This window comes from Marmota monax, unplaced genomic scaffold (genome assembly GCF_021218885.2).
Source record: "Marmota monax isolate L192 unplaced genomic scaffold, Marmota_monax_Labrador192_F-V1.1 WCK01_AAM20220418_F8-fsc00042, whole genome shotgun sequence".
Taxonomy (NCBI): domain Eukaryota; kingdom Metazoa; phylum Chordata; class Mammalia; order Rodentia; family Sciuridae; genus Marmota; species Marmota monax.
This window is the reverse complement of record NW_026693008.1, coordinates 11,088,438-11,103,593: the sequence shown is the minus strand read 5'-3', so window position 1 is coordinate 11,103,593 and position 15,156 is coordinate 11,088,438. Positions and strand designations below refer to the sequence as shown.

At 41.9% G+C, this 15,156-nt stretch overlaps 1 protein-coding gene and 1 long non-coding RNA gene across 5 annotated transcripts in view; one reads left to right on the top strand and one right to left on the bottom strand.

Annotated features, from left to right (window-relative positions):
* LOC124098214 (uncharacterized) overlaps positions 1-15,156 on the top strand; it is a 71,933-nt gene that overhangs the window by 40,828 nt on the left and 15,949 nt on the right. The gene's annotated exons all lie outside the window — the stretch shown is intronic.
* Positions 13,453-15,156, bottom strand: part of Cacna2d3 (calcium voltage-gated channel auxiliary subunit alpha2delta 3) — an 877,637-nt gene continuing 875,933 nt past the window's right edge. For both annotated transcript variants that reach the window (XM_058582154.1, XM_046452970.2), the window contains one exon: positions 13,453-13,862. In XM_058582154.1, the coding sequence (XP_058438137.1) occupies positions 13,773-13,862 (90 nt within the window). In that variant the 3' untranslated portion in view covers positions 13,453-13,772. The remainder of the gene's footprint in view (positions 13,863-15,156) is intronic.

Below are 15,156 nucleotides of genomic sequence, written 5' to 3'. Positions count from 1 at the left end.
AAACAACTGAGTCTGTGCACCTGGCACTCAGCGGAGGAGTTTGGTTAGAGAGGTGAACCTGGGTGTCATGAGCATGTAGGTGGCTGAAAAATGGAATGAAAGTACCTAGGGAGGGGAGGGTAAATGGGGAGGAGCCGGGATCTCAGGAGCAAGTGCTGGGACATGCCAATGTGCTAGGTGTACTTGGTGAAGAAGAGCAACAACCAGCTACAGAAAGAGGAAGAGAACCTGATGGGGAAGAGGAACCCAGGAAAGGCAGGTGCCAGGGGAGCGGAGCAAAGAAAGGGCCATGAGGCCATGAGAACTCCTGGCTGAGAGGATGAGCAAGATGGTAATGGGCAAGAGGACACTGGACCTCCACTGAAGCCATGAGGTCCTGGTGCCCCAAGAAGAACTATCTCAGGTGAGGAGAATGAAGTCACCTGGCATATGATAAGGAAATGTCACCAGAAATCAGAGATGGGAAGTCCTAAATGGTAATTATAGAGATTTCACTGTACAGAAGAACAGAAATGGGGCCTGATTGGAGGAACAGGAAGAGGGTCTTTTAGGAGTGTGGAGGCTGGCGTTGTGCCTGGGTATGACCCCCTGAGGACAGGAAGGCACTGTTGCCTCAAGAGAGGGAGATGTAAACTCAGGAGCAAAGTCCTAGAGCAGGTGAGAGAGGGTGGGATGTGGGCAGGCGTAGAAGGACTGCCTTTGATAATACTGGGACCCTTTGTGATGGCCTCTGAGGAAGGGGCAGAGAGAATACCCAGCAGGGGGGTGGGGCTGTTGGGTGGGAAGATGGCAGCATCCCCATTTGGTGCTTGGGCTGTTCCTCTAGAGAGCTGAGCATATGAGCTAGGAAGTTGTGTGGGGTATTTTAGAGACCAGAAAATGCAGCGCCCGGTTGGGGTATATGGAGGTCATCGTGTCATGGGCAGTGCCATTATGTTGTCATGAATTTTGAAATGGAACTGGTGAATTGGTTGTGTGTTTTGTTCAGTTGTTTGGAGAAAGGCAGAGAGTAAACTCAGATCCACGTCTACCCAAAAGCTGAGGCTTACTCATGTGAGTATGATGAAAGGCAAGAAGGGAGTTTGTGCATGATTTAATATAGTTAGCAAGGGACAGCGGAAGATACGCCCCTGTGTGATCCTAGTTGACAAGTGGCTCTCACAAAAGAGACTTAAGCAGAGCTGGGGCTTCCCTTCCTTGTATTGCTGGTACATGTGTTGGGCAAGCCACATGGGAGGCCTGATCCTTACAGATTGTCATTCTTCCCTGTGAATGGACACTTGGAAATCCTCCCAAACCATTTTGTCCAAGCAGATCCAGAAAGTTCCTTTCCCCTCTGTTGCTAAGACTGGTAGGAAGGGTCAATCCAGCCCACCTACATGGTAGGAAAGGCATCACCTCCTATTTAGGAGAAGTGTGACACTGTTATTAAGATCATGGCAGCTTCCCAGCTCTCCACGTGATTGCCACAGGCTCCTTGGGATTTTGCACCCTCTGAATAGGAAAGCCGCAGAATGTGCACATCCTTCTAGTAGTGCGCTGAAATACTGTTTGGCATTTGAAGGATGCGATGCCATTTTAATTGCTAATTGTGTGAGAAGCCTGTTGGATTGATGGATTATTTATGTTTTTTCCTTTGCAAAATTGGAATTAATCTGCTCAGCATGGAGGGATGAGTTAAGTATGGTATGAGATACAGACATTCGATCAAGAACCCTGACATCATATGGTCCAGGTCTGGCCTTTGGATCGCAAATAATTGGACAAAATAAAGGCAAAAGTCTTATCCTTTGTGCAATTGAGATAATAGTAGTGTCTTCTAGGAAAGGGTTGCAATAATTAGGTGCATTGACTTAGCACTTGTCTTTAGCCAGTATTAACCTCTCTATAGTGTTGTCTCCCCTCCTCTTTATCATCACTGATATTATTTTGATTATCATTGAATTGATAGTACACTAGCATCAAAGTAACTCTGATATAATTGACAGATGCACAGACACGATTATATTGGGAAAACAAATTGTCCAAGGGGACTGACCTTACCAAACAGAGTTTGGGAAGATTTCTTAAGTGTGTAGAGATAAAGGAGAATCCTCAGATGAAGAACAGCTCTTGGTGATAAAAGGTGTCATGGGCTGAATGTCTCTGTCTCCCTCCTCACAGCATTCATAGGTGGAATCCCTATGCCCCTGTGTGATAATCTTGGAGATAGGGCCTTTGAGGAGGAGATTAAAATCAAATAGGGTCATAAGGTTGGTGCTCTGATCTGATAGAACTGGTGTCCTGAGACAAGAGAAAGAAACATCAGAGATTGCCGTCTCTCTGCACATAAAGATGCAATGAGAGCATGGTCTTCTGCAAGCCTGGAGAGGGTCCTTCCCAGAACCCATACTGCTGGGCCTTAACCCAGGGTTCTTAGCCAGAACTGGGAGTAAATTAATTTCTATTGTTGAAGCCACCTAGTCTTTGGTATTTGTTGTGGCAGCCACAAAGATGAAGGAAGAGGGTCTCCTCAATGTCCATGCCAGGTTCTCTCCTTACCCTTCACAGGATAGGTGTCCAAATATGGAAAGGGAGGCCCGTGGCGGCACCCCCAGGGAACACTTTCAGAATGTAGTTGTGATATATGGTAATGAGATATATATTATTCACTGTGCTAAGACCAAACCTACCCTTCGTTCAGTCCACTCCAAGTGGTGTGCTTTTGGTACTGAGGATTGAACGCAGGGGCACTTAACCAGTGAGTCACATCCCCAAGCCTTTTTATATTTTATGTAGAGATGGGTCTTGCTAACTTGCTGAGGTGGGGTTTGAACTTGTGATCCTCCTGCCTCAGCCTCCTGAGCTGCTGGGACTCCAGGCGTGGGCCACCATGCCCGGCTTTGACGTGGTGTTCTAAGAGTTGAAGCTGCTGGTGTTCTAAGAGGTGAATCGCAGCTTCCCCTCTGCAGTCTTTACAACTGATTGTGTCTCTTTAGCTCAATGTTTACGGATTTGTTGGCTAATAACTTGTGCCCGTTTTGGTCTTCATGCATTTTGCCTTCAATTCAACCTCAGCCTTGTGTATGCCTAGTGTTGTGCCTCAGCCATCTTCTTTTCCTTCTCTTTCCCTCCCTCCCTCCCTTCTCACTTTTGCATTTTCCTGCTTTGTTTTTCCATTGCTGGGATATGTGCTTTCCTGTCGTAGCTATCTGCAGTCAGGTATTGTCAAGATATGATTTCAGGGAGGAACTTCGTGAGGTCCACACATTCCAGAGGTGACCTGAAGGGCCCGCTTGGCTTCTGGATCATAAGCTGTGCCTTTTTCCCAGGTTGCTTAACCCCTTGAGCCCCAGTGTTTGTTTTTGTTTTTTGTTATCTGTGAGGTGAAGTAATTGCAGGATCCTAAATTCATTGGGAGAACTCTTTTGATTTCACATGGAGAGCGAGACTCCTGATGGCCAACAGAAGTGATGGATATTATGTGGTCTTAAGGAAATGCCCACCTATCTAGGAAGTACGATTTCCCTTTATTACAGAAATATTGTTTTACCTAAAATATTTGCACATATGCATTAATTTGATTCATCTCTCCATCATTCAAGAAAACATGGAAAAATTAAAACCATATGCCAGATCAAGGGTACCTATGATAAAAGAAAATAAGTGTCTTAAATACCTTGATAGTTGTAAAAGGAAAAGGGGACCTCTGTCTGTCCTCTGCCCTCAGTGTTGTGGATTAACTTTATAAACCACGCCTACTTCTTCCTTGACTTCCCCTGGTTGATTGTGGCTGTGTCACCTCTTACCCACTAAACTCTTAGCCGAATGAGACTCACTCAGCCCTGGGGCGGTGTGATTCAGTAGATTGGGGGTGAGGCTGAGAAATGCGTTTTCTTAGAAGGTTGTACAGATGTTCTTGAAGTTCTGGTGCAAAAAATATAATGTGTTTCTGGAGAGCTACAGCTTTCATGAAACTCTTCACACGGTGCTCTACCCCAAGAGGGTTAAGAACACTTGTTGAAAGTCACTTGTTCTCCAACTTTACAGAAACTTTGATTGCATTAAAGCAGAAGAGGGTGGGGGAAGTCAGTGCATCATGTGATGATACAGTATCTTTGCTTTTACAAAATTGGTTTAAGTAACTAGTAGCATATTGTATAGTGTTAGCATTTATAAGTAGTTTGGTCATATAGGTATCATTGTTACCAGAATGAGAATGAGGTATTAACATGATAGCCAAAATAATTAACACAGTGCCAGTCAATAATTATTGAGCTTACCATACACAGCATCCTGTGCACAACATCCTGTGCAACCTGAGATTTAGAAGATATTATGATTTAGATACGAAGTATCCCTGAAAGCTCATGTGTGAAGCAAGAATTTTCGGGAGTGGTGAGAGCCTTAACCTAATTTAGTGCATTGATCCACAGCTATGGATTAACTCCTGGTACCTGGAGGCAGATAGCATGTGGCTGGAGGAGTTAGGTCACTGGAGGTGTGTCCTTGGGGTTTTCATGTTATCACTGGTTAGTGGAGTTTTCTCTCTCCCACCCCCTCTGCCTTGTCCCGAGCTGCTTTCTTCCTCCATGATGTTGGTACGGAGCTATGAAGTCAGCTGCCTGTGGACTGAGACCTCTGAAACCATGATCCAAATAAACTTTTTCTTCCCTACATTGTTACTGTTAGGTCTTTTGATCACAGGGAGGCCAAACCGATTAAAACAGATATACCTTCTTATTTCTACCTTGGCAACCCTGTGAAATCGGTTCCATTATGAATTGCATCATATGGATGAGAAAAATGAGGCTTGAAACCATTAGGCTTTGACAAAATCATACAAGGAGTAAGTCTTAAAGCTGTGATTCAAACCAATGTAATCTGCCTTCAAAGAACCTTGCATCATATAATATTCATTATATTCCTTTTGGTAGTGTCAGAATAATACATAAAATGTAACATACTATAGAATAGCAATACCAAACTAAAATGATACTAATGAGAAATGAAATAACGCAACAATTATTACTGCTACAAGTTAAGGAAAGTTCTGTGTTATATTTAGTGTATATTGTTTGGGAACCAAATAATGCTAAAAAATTATATAGCTCCACTGAATATAATTGTTGCTGTTCATTTTGGAGACAGCAATTTATTGTGGTATCATTGTTTCTAAAATTACAGCAATCAAAGAAAGCATAGTACATATTATGGTTTACCTTGGTACTAGAGGAAATATGTTCTAGTGGAGCTTTATAATGTTCTTCCTAATAATGTAAATGATGTTGCCATCTTAGCCCAATGTGCTATTCATGTATTGTAGTCATTATGAACTACATAACCTTTTGCATGATATTATATATATGTGTGTATGTATGTGTGTATATACATACACACACACACACACACACACACATATATATATATATATATATATATACACACACACACACACACACCATATATAGTAAAAAATTTGATTGATGGTATATAGTATATGATACAGGTAAATTTATAAATTCCAAATGTTGGGACTTTTCTAATATGTGAAGTCAGTCAGAATTGCTACACTAAAGTAAAAACTATCATGGCATGTCAATACAATACATATTTGAATGGTGACTACTTGCTCTATAATATACAGCATAAGACAGGCACAGTGCCACATGCCTGTAATCCCAGCAGCTCAGCAGTCTGAGGCAGGAGGATTGCAAGTTCAAAGCCAGCCTCAGCAATTTAGCAAAGCCCTAAGAAACTCGGTGAGACCCTGTCTCTAAATAAAATACAAAAGAAAGGCTGGATATGTGGCTCAGTGGATAAGCGCTCCTGGATTCAATCCTCTGTACCTAAATAAATAAATAAATAAAATATGTGACAATAAAGAGTCATAGTCCATAGTCATAGTTCACATTGCTTTTGAACAGCAATGATTCTTTATGTCACAGTGACACTCCAGTCACAAATGTGGTTTCTCAAGCATAGGATGGACTGTGACCTAGACCATCGGGCTCCGTATTAGCGCTTTTATTGTTGCTATGGGAACAGTGGGAGGCTTCGTGGCTGTGTTGTTCTCATCAAGGAGTAAAGTAGGGTTGTGGGTAGAGAGGGCAGCATGAGTGTTAGAAAAATCACATGAAGTGTAATGAGACTGTCGCTACCCAACTTGATGAGCGGACGGCATTGGTGTATCAGGCTGTGTGTGAGCAACGTCACAGGGCTCTGTGAAACCAGGATATGGAATGCCAGAGTTGGAGGGCTGGTGCCAGCAGTTAGACTGAACAGTACATCCAGTACGTCTGAGTGGAATGGCTCTTCCCTGAGTCTAAATAACAGTATGTGCATGGAAAGAAAGTGACATGGTGGAATCTGACATGGTGGCAAATTGAACAGAACATGGGCTCTGGGGTCCATTCAGCTGGCTTCATCCATCACTGTCTGTGACTTGGCCAGGTCCTACAATCTCTCTGAATCTTGGACCAGTCATTGACATGTGCCTTCTCGTGGCTCCTGCCTGCTCTTATTGTGAGGAATAGGTAAAGATGCTGCTGTGAAGTGCTTTCCACAGCCAGTGTTATGGTTTAGATGTGAGGTGCCCCCAACAGCTCATGTGTGAGACAATGCAAGGAAGCTTAGAGGAGAATGATCGGATTATGAGAACCTTAACCCAATCAGTGGATCAATCCCCTGATGGGATTAACTGAATGATGGCTGGAGGCAGGTAGGGTGTGGCTGGAGGAAGTGGGTCATTGGGGACAAGCTTTTGGGGTATATATTTTATATCTGGTGAGTAGAATCTGTCTCTGCTTCCTGATCAGCACATGAGTCACTTTCCTCTGCGACACTCTTGTGCCATGGTGTCCTGCCTTAATTCAAGTCCTGAGGAATGAAGTCCACTATCCATGAACTAAGACCTCTGAAACTGTGAGCCCCCAAATAAACCTTTCCTCCCCTATAATTGTTATGTTCTGTGTCTTTTAATCAGAGCAGTGAAAAAGCTGACAATCAATCAATGTCCCATCCCTAGCCCATGATGCTGGCTCCAGTCTGAAGATTTGTGTTGGCCTCGCTGAATAGTGCACTTTCTAATATCAAGACGTTGATAACTAGGACAGGAAGACTATTGAGACCACTGAATGAGAGATGCCCCTTAAATACTTCTTGCTCTTGACTAATTTATTAACCACTTGCAACTAGGATAATTAAAATATGGTGTCTAGGGTAAGATCTTGTGGATTTGTTAAGATTCTTACGGCCTCACTTGGTGGCATATAGCAATGATACGACACATGGTATTAGAGTGGAGGGCCGCGTGGCACAGCACAGGCTGAGAGGAGCAATTGTGCTTTGAGTTTGCCAGTTCTGGCAGCAACACTGTGATTGCATGCCTCAATTTATTACATATAATTGAGGGGAAAGAAATGATGATATACTGTTCTGAAGTGCATCGTATCAGCCTGTTTACATGCCTTGCAACTCAAGGCTAGCATGCTGAAATGAATTGTGTTCTTTATATCTGTAGTTATGTGGATATAAGAACATTAGGTTATACTAAGGTACTTACAGAGTTTGAAATGATACTAGTTTGTAGACTGTTAAAGGAAAAATCGGGCAACCACACTTATACTGTAGAAGCTGCCATACCCACAGCACCAACACTATTCTAGTGTGTGTATAATGTCGCTAGGATATTCCTAATTCATCATAATATGAGAGCTTCAAAAATTGGCAGCAACAACATTCAAAATGAGGGAGTTGAGACTAGGGCTCACACGTCCCATCTGGCCTGCTGCCTGTCCTGCACACTTGGTAGGCTAAGAGTGGTGTTGATATTTTTAAATGTTTGGGGGAAGGGAGAAGAATATTTTTTGACATGTGAAAATATGTGAAGTTCAAATTTCATTGTCCTTAAAGTGTTATTGGAACACAACTGCTTGTGGGAGACAACAGCAGAATCAGCTTAACAGAGACTATAAGGCCTGCAGAGTCTGAACTGGGTACTCTGGATCTTTATAGGAAGTTGGCTGACCTGTAGTATAAACCACCCAGCATTGCCTGTCGTGTATATAAGTAGACAGGACTGCTGTTTGTGTCTTTCAGAGACACAAAGATTTATTTAGGAAAGCAGAGGCACATTCAAGGCAGACTGTGGGCCATCTCTAGAAGGCAGAGAAAGCCAAGAACTCTCTTTTGAATGTAGGAAAAATGTCGGCACTGGGCCACATTACAACATGCTGTGTCTAATCATAGCTAACAAAAGTATCTCTGTAATCTGCTGTTGCATATAGCCTTTGATGAGTGTGAGTGCTGCTGAATTATAACATCCTAAGCTAGAAAGTATTGTCATCTTGACTTACTGCTTAGCAGAAGGGACTGGTGTCTGCTGTGTTGTGGAACTATGGACTGTAGCCACACATTATAACAGCCAAGGGGGAAAGGGGTGGAGTTAGGCGCTGTTTCATGCTCAGCATAGCACCTTTGGGTAACCTAGTCTGCGAGCCTCAAGCTCCTCATCTGGTAAATGGGAATGATAGATAGGAGGTGGATCACAGGTAGTCTCAAGATTAATGTGAAATGATGATATACAGTGTTCTGAACATCCCTTGCAAGTAGGAGGCTTTGGTAAATGGCATTGTGGGGTGTCTTATTCATTCATTGTTCAGTAAGCACTTCCTAGGTGTCATTGACATTGGGGAGCTATTCCAAGCACTAGAGGTATGGCAGCAAACATGGACAGAGACCTACCAGTAAGGATGTAAGGAGGGGACTCTGATAGTTAAGAATCTGACATTTTCTTATTATCAGTGTCATGGTCTGAATCAAACAGCAGGCAGTGAAAGGGTAATCCTGGGTGTTAGTGGAAGACTGAGGCCTGATGAGACGAATTAGGCTGCCATCTGAGTATTATAGGGTATAATGTATGGCTGCTGTTGTATTGAAATTGTAGTTCACTATCTTTCTTTTTGTTTTTTTTTTTTTCTTGTTGTTGTTTTTGTACCAGAGATTGAACCCAGGGTGCTTAACCACTGAGCCACATCCCCAGCCAATTTTACTTGTATTTTGAAAGAGGGCCTCACCAAGTTGCTTAGGACCTCACTAAGTTGTTGAGGCTGGTCTTGAACTTTGGGTCCTCCTGCCTCAGCCTCCTGAGCTACTAGGATTACAGGCGTGCACCACTGTGACCATTTTAATTCAGCAACTTACACTAGGTAAGGGATCTCTAGTGTCATTGCAGTCTACAAAATTCCTACAGGGGGCTTTGCAGGCACCATTTTCCTTTAACCCAGGGGTTACAAACTCTACATAGCATCTACTACAAGTTAGATGCTATGAGGCGAAGGTTTGTGGCATCTACTATTAATTCAGGAGACAAAATCTGTAATGATTACTAAAATATTAGAGCAGGGTTTCTTAATTTGTCATTATGGAAACTTTTGGCTCATCGATTCTTGTGGCAGGAGAAGCTATCTGAGGCTTTGTAAGATGTCGTCAGCATACCTGGCCTCTGCCCATTCCATGCCAGTAACACTGTCTCTCCCATGAAATTGTGACAATCAAAAATGTCACCATCCACTGCCAAGTGTTTCCTGTGGGGCAAAGTTGTCCAGAATTTGTAACTACTGGGTTAGAGGAAATGGTGCCTGCACAGCCCCCTGCAGGAATTTTATTTGCTATGAACTGGATGTCTATGATGAAGTCATGCTGGTGGGAATGCCACCAACAGAGCATATCTGTGCCAATTAGAGGCATCTCCACAAGGCTCCCAAATTGCAGACACTGCAGATGGCTCTCAAGGGTCTGTTAAATTATTATGACCTCCAGTAGTGATGGTAATATAACTGTACCCTTCTGCCCGTAATTTTAATATATTCCTAAACTATAGTTTTCTATAACAAGAGCCATATTATCCTCTGCAGGGCTGTACTCATAATTTAAATAATAATGCTACATTTCCTCACCCTCCACTACTTTACAGAGTAAATAGAGTTTTGTTACCATTATATTTTAGCATACTATGTTGTTCTACTACTATGTTCCCATTCAATGCTGATAAGAAAATATAGCACATGGAGCTTTGCAGTCTTTAAATTTAGGACAAATAAAGGTATCACATCATGTTGTTTATGGTGTGCTTGCTATTCTAACCTCAGTAAATACTGCAGTTGTATATTTTTGTAAACTTTGATTCAGATCTATAGGTAAAATGAATTTTATATAAATATGTGTATATAGATACATATTAGGTATTCTACATTTTAGGGAGAAAAATTGCTGTAATGTACACTGTGATGAGCTACAGGTGCCTTCTAAAGTCGTTAGTGATCGGATTGTAGGTCACAACATGTGGATTTTAGTATCTAATTGTGCTATATGATATACTAAATGACATCATAGTTATAGTTTGTTAATTAGCGATAAGCTATACCTGTTAAAGGCCTGTCTAATGGGATCCCTTTAGGTGTAGTTGTATCGATCATGTTAACATTGCCAACAGAAATCTACTTCAAATTCTAGCAAAGACAGTATAATATGGAATGTCCTTTGCGCTCGGCATCCGGGGTGATTCCTGCAGTACACCACAGGCTAGATGCATGTGCTCCATGGTAGCTGGCAGTGCGGCTCTTCCTACTACTTCAATGTTTATTGAGGGTCTGCTCTAAGACTCCTCTCACAGCTGGAAAGAGAGGAGGGATAGAACCAAAGTCCTTCTCTTCTCTGTGCTTCTATTTGACTGAGGAGAGAGAAATAGTAAATAATTCCAAAATAACTGCTGTGCAGTGAGACCCATCAGGGCAGAGGGTGAAGGAGTGTGGAAATTGCATTTGTAAAAAAGGATTTAGGGAGCCACTTGGGAACAGAGGACTGGAAGTGGGTGAGGGAATGAGGCACATGGGTGTGTGGAGAAAGACTGGCCCAGGCAGAGAATGGCAGGTGCAAAGGCCCTGCACTTGGGCACCCACCTACAATATTTGAGGAATAGGTAGCTCATGTAGCTGAGTGCAAGGAGGAGCACGTGATAGAGTCAGAGAAGGGACGAGGAGAGAGTAGGTTGTATAGGGCCTTGTAGGTCATGGTCAAATCGATTCATTCATTATGATTTTGTATTTTCCCAAAAGCATTTAGAAAATCGACACTTCTTAAAATTTTTGCCCTGTCGCCTCACACTTATTCAAGTCTTGCTTTTGTAGTGCTCTGAAGTATGTGATTTGCAATAGTGGCAAATGGCCTGACTTCAAATTCCAGCTCTGCCACTTTCTAGCCATATGACCTTGGGAATAGGAGTTTTCCCTCTGTGCCTGCATTTCTGCATCTGTGCAGTAGAGATACTTCTCACATCTTCTCTCTCTGAGGAGGATCACATGGGTTGGATGAGGAAGGAAGGTACTGCCTATAGAAGCAGGCAGCCAACTCAGCAAGGATCACCTGCTAGGTTTGTCCTTGGTGGTGGTTTTATTTGTATTCTGTGTGCCGTTCGAGGAGCTGGTGATAAAGGCACAAAAGGTGTCAGAGAAGTCCTTGCTGTCATGGAGTTGCAGGACAGTAGTCCCACCTGAAAATGAAATCATTCCAGATATTGGGATAAGGGAAAAATCAAGCCAGAGTAGTGGAGCTGTGGGGGAAGGGCTGTTCCCAGGCTACCCCTGAGGAAGGGATTTTTGAGTGGAGTCCAATGGTGGCTTGAAGGAGTAGCCATTTGAAGGATCTGGGGCCTTTCGGTCTGAGGGCGTAGGAAGAAGCAAGGCCCTAGGGTGTGCAACTGGCATTTTCAAGGGACAGAAGAGCAGTGCAAGGACCCCGGATCAGATCAGCACACAGCGGGATGGGAAAGGGAGCAAAAGCCCACAGAGGTCCTTGGTTCTCAAACTGGGCTTCCCAACAGTGTCACCCAGAAGGTTTGAAAAATGTACAAATGTCTGGGTCCTGGCCCTAGACACTCAAGATTTTTGAAAGCTCCCAAGATGATTAACAGAAGACTTTGAGAAACCACCAAAGTGGCCTATGTGTTTTCTGCTTGTCTTGTGCTAGGGTATGACTGGATGCTTTAGAAAAATTGCTATGGCTGCTGCGTGGAGCGTGGAGGTGTCACTGACAGTGGAAGTGACTACTGAGGATGTGGTCTGGGCTGGATTGTGAGAATGGTTTGAAAGTAGATGGCCGTAGTGAGGGGATGGTGAGAAGTGATGGTCAGGTTTGGTGTGTGGAGGGCTGAGGGGGAAAGTGAGTGGGAAGCAAAGGGTTTGTTGAAAGGTGGGTAGACAGTCTACTTAAAATCCGTTAAGTTGGAGAAAATGATTCACCATCCTGGAGCTACGTGGTATGGCCAGTTGCCTGGCGTCATCTTGGTACTGAGAATATGAGGTCCCTGGTGCGTCATTCACAGGAAGGCAATGAGATACTTACTGTGTGACTCTCACCTGTGATCTCCATCATAATGCAATAAAAAGGGTGCCATTCCACTGTCCAGAATGGGATAAGGACATTGTATATTTTGCATTTGATTATGGGCCATTTAATGGAATATACTTATTTTCAGTTCTTTAGAATTATCACATGACCCATCATTTCTCCATTATATTTTTGTTTAAAAAAAAAATCACCACTGCTCAGTGTAAATGTAATGCTTTCTTTTTGCTTGTGTAACAAGCACATTTTATTCATGTACCGAGTGTTCAGATGTGAATAGCAGTTCTAGAACCCCCTGGTTATTAAAAATCTGACCCTTTAGCATGTGAAAGGATGGTTATGTGGAGAACAGCACTGGAGGTTTAGTAAAAGTGAAACATGTAGTATTGTGATCCTATAAATACGGAAATTCAGAAAAATCGTCCCACTACCCAATCACTGAAACATTGACAGGATAATTTGCCCCTTTTTAGAGCTTAAGTGCCATTCACTAGCGACTTCCGGAAGTGAGGCCTTCTCCACTTAAGCATGGAAATGATTCCATTTTATTTGGTAACCACGAGCCAATGGAATCTGTATTTGGTTCAGGATCTGGCCTTTTTGGAATGTTTACAGGTCTGGGGAGTTTCACATTTTGTAATTTTTGAGATCTGATTTCATCTCTTATTTATGGGGGAAGCCAAATGCTCCAGCAATATGCCTGAAAGTCTTTCTTCTCGTCCTCCTTCAAGTCTTTCAGAATAAATTCCTAGGATTTATGACTGCTTTATTTCTACTCTTAAATAGTTCCGCACTTGAATATCATGCATGCTTGTGTTCTCGTCCAAATTATGATTTCTATTGAAGTTCCAGGATTCCATGTAATAAACTCTCCCCATGCAGATATTTTGATTTACTTGTATAAATATTTTTAAAACTGAATGGACTATCTTGGCAAATATTTAATAATTGTCTAGAATCTATCTGCTGTAGAACACTCTCCACTAACAACCATTTTTGTTTCTGGAATGGGTGACTTTTCCCCATGCATTTTTTTAAAGTCTCAGCAATAAAATCCAAACAAGGAGATTATGATTTTAATATACTTTATTTAAAAAGTACACAGTTTTAAATTGGTTTCAATGGGTTTCAAGCAGAAGGGACAGTGCCTGCCTACCACTTGCAGTCCCATTTCTGATGAAGGATGATTATTGTGGGGCAAACTCACATTGGCATGACTGGTAAAGTAAAAAGAATTTTTTTTTGTCAACGTATCTTTGAGTTTATATCACGCACAGTTTAAAATCATGATATGCTGATGGTTGGACTATATTATGTCTCCTATGTCGCACCATATTTGGGTTCACAGTTTATCCATGATTTTAGCATGCCAAGAGAACATCTCAGTGTCACCTCAAGAAGTGTATCGAAAGCAGAGGGAGCAGGAGGGCTGTCTGGGCCTGGAGACTCGGTGCACCCCCACACTCCCTTGCATTCTCCTATGGGGAAAAGAGGGGGTTGGTTAGACCAAGAAATGCATTCTGGGACCTGGATTCACTTGAAATTTCATCAAGTAAGAAGAATCTGATCCTCACTGAGAATACGTTCATTACTCTTCAAGAATGTAAGTAAATGATCACTATTGAAGGGGTCTGATTATTTCAGACAATCAGCCATAGGGGTTGTGGGTGTCTTTTCTTCAGAGGTGGGGAAGGAGAGACCCTATTTTACCAAACTAATTTTATTTACTTTTTTCTAGAAATCTATTAACTGATGTGAATCGCACCATGATTCTAGTTCTTTCCTTATTGATGGGCATTCATTTTGTGTTCTTTTCTGCTGCAAAGAATGCTCAATGAAAGTCCTTATCAGTCAGTGGTCTTTGCCCCGGATGGCTTGTCATTTCCTATTAGTCCTTGGTTTATTTTTATTCATGGTTGCTTAAGTTATCAATTTAAAAGAGCTCTTTTAAATTGATGTTTTTTCAAGTTCTATAAATTAGCTATTGACTAAGTTCTCTCATAGATGAGTTACAAGTTTTGTGTAGTTAAATGGATCTGTTTTCTTCCATACCATTCAGGTCTTAGAGGCCTCTCTCATCCCTAGAGAGACTATTATTTTACCATGTAAGACTAATCTACATTCTCTTTGAATTGAACCTTTGTAGTAAATTTTTTATTCTGTTCCATTGACCTCATTTAACTATTCTAGAAACAAAACTACCGATTTTTGTATGTTTATCTTATATCCAATTACCCAAGCAAATCATCTTATTAACTGCAGTAGTTTTTACTCTAATGACTTGATTGTCTAAGTATGTAGTTCCTGGTTTTAAGTGAAGAAGTTTCATGATCTTGGACTATTGTCTGTATTTGCATTTTTTATATATGTCTTTTGAGGTTGTGCCTATTTAGCATACTGCTGCTAAATTATCCTTTGAATACAGAAGCAAGCATTCTTAATACAATAAGAACTTGGTTAAATTCCAAGTTATTTGCTATTTAAAGGTGAAGTGAATGTGGAATTGGCTACAGTGACATTTTGAAGAGTAGATATACTTCCTATATAGTAATTTTCCTCGGGGGGGGGGGGGGAGTAGGTGTCCATTTTCTAGGTTAAACTTTTTTTTTTTTTGCCTACAGCATTGCAGGAGATACTCTTACTTGTATCTGTGATAAATTTACCTTTTCAGGATTAAGGTTATTTTTCCAGTCCCTTGGGTATAAGTAGAGTGACTTCAGGTGGCTGGAGCATTAAAAGGCTAACACTATACAGGGGACATCAATTTAAAAT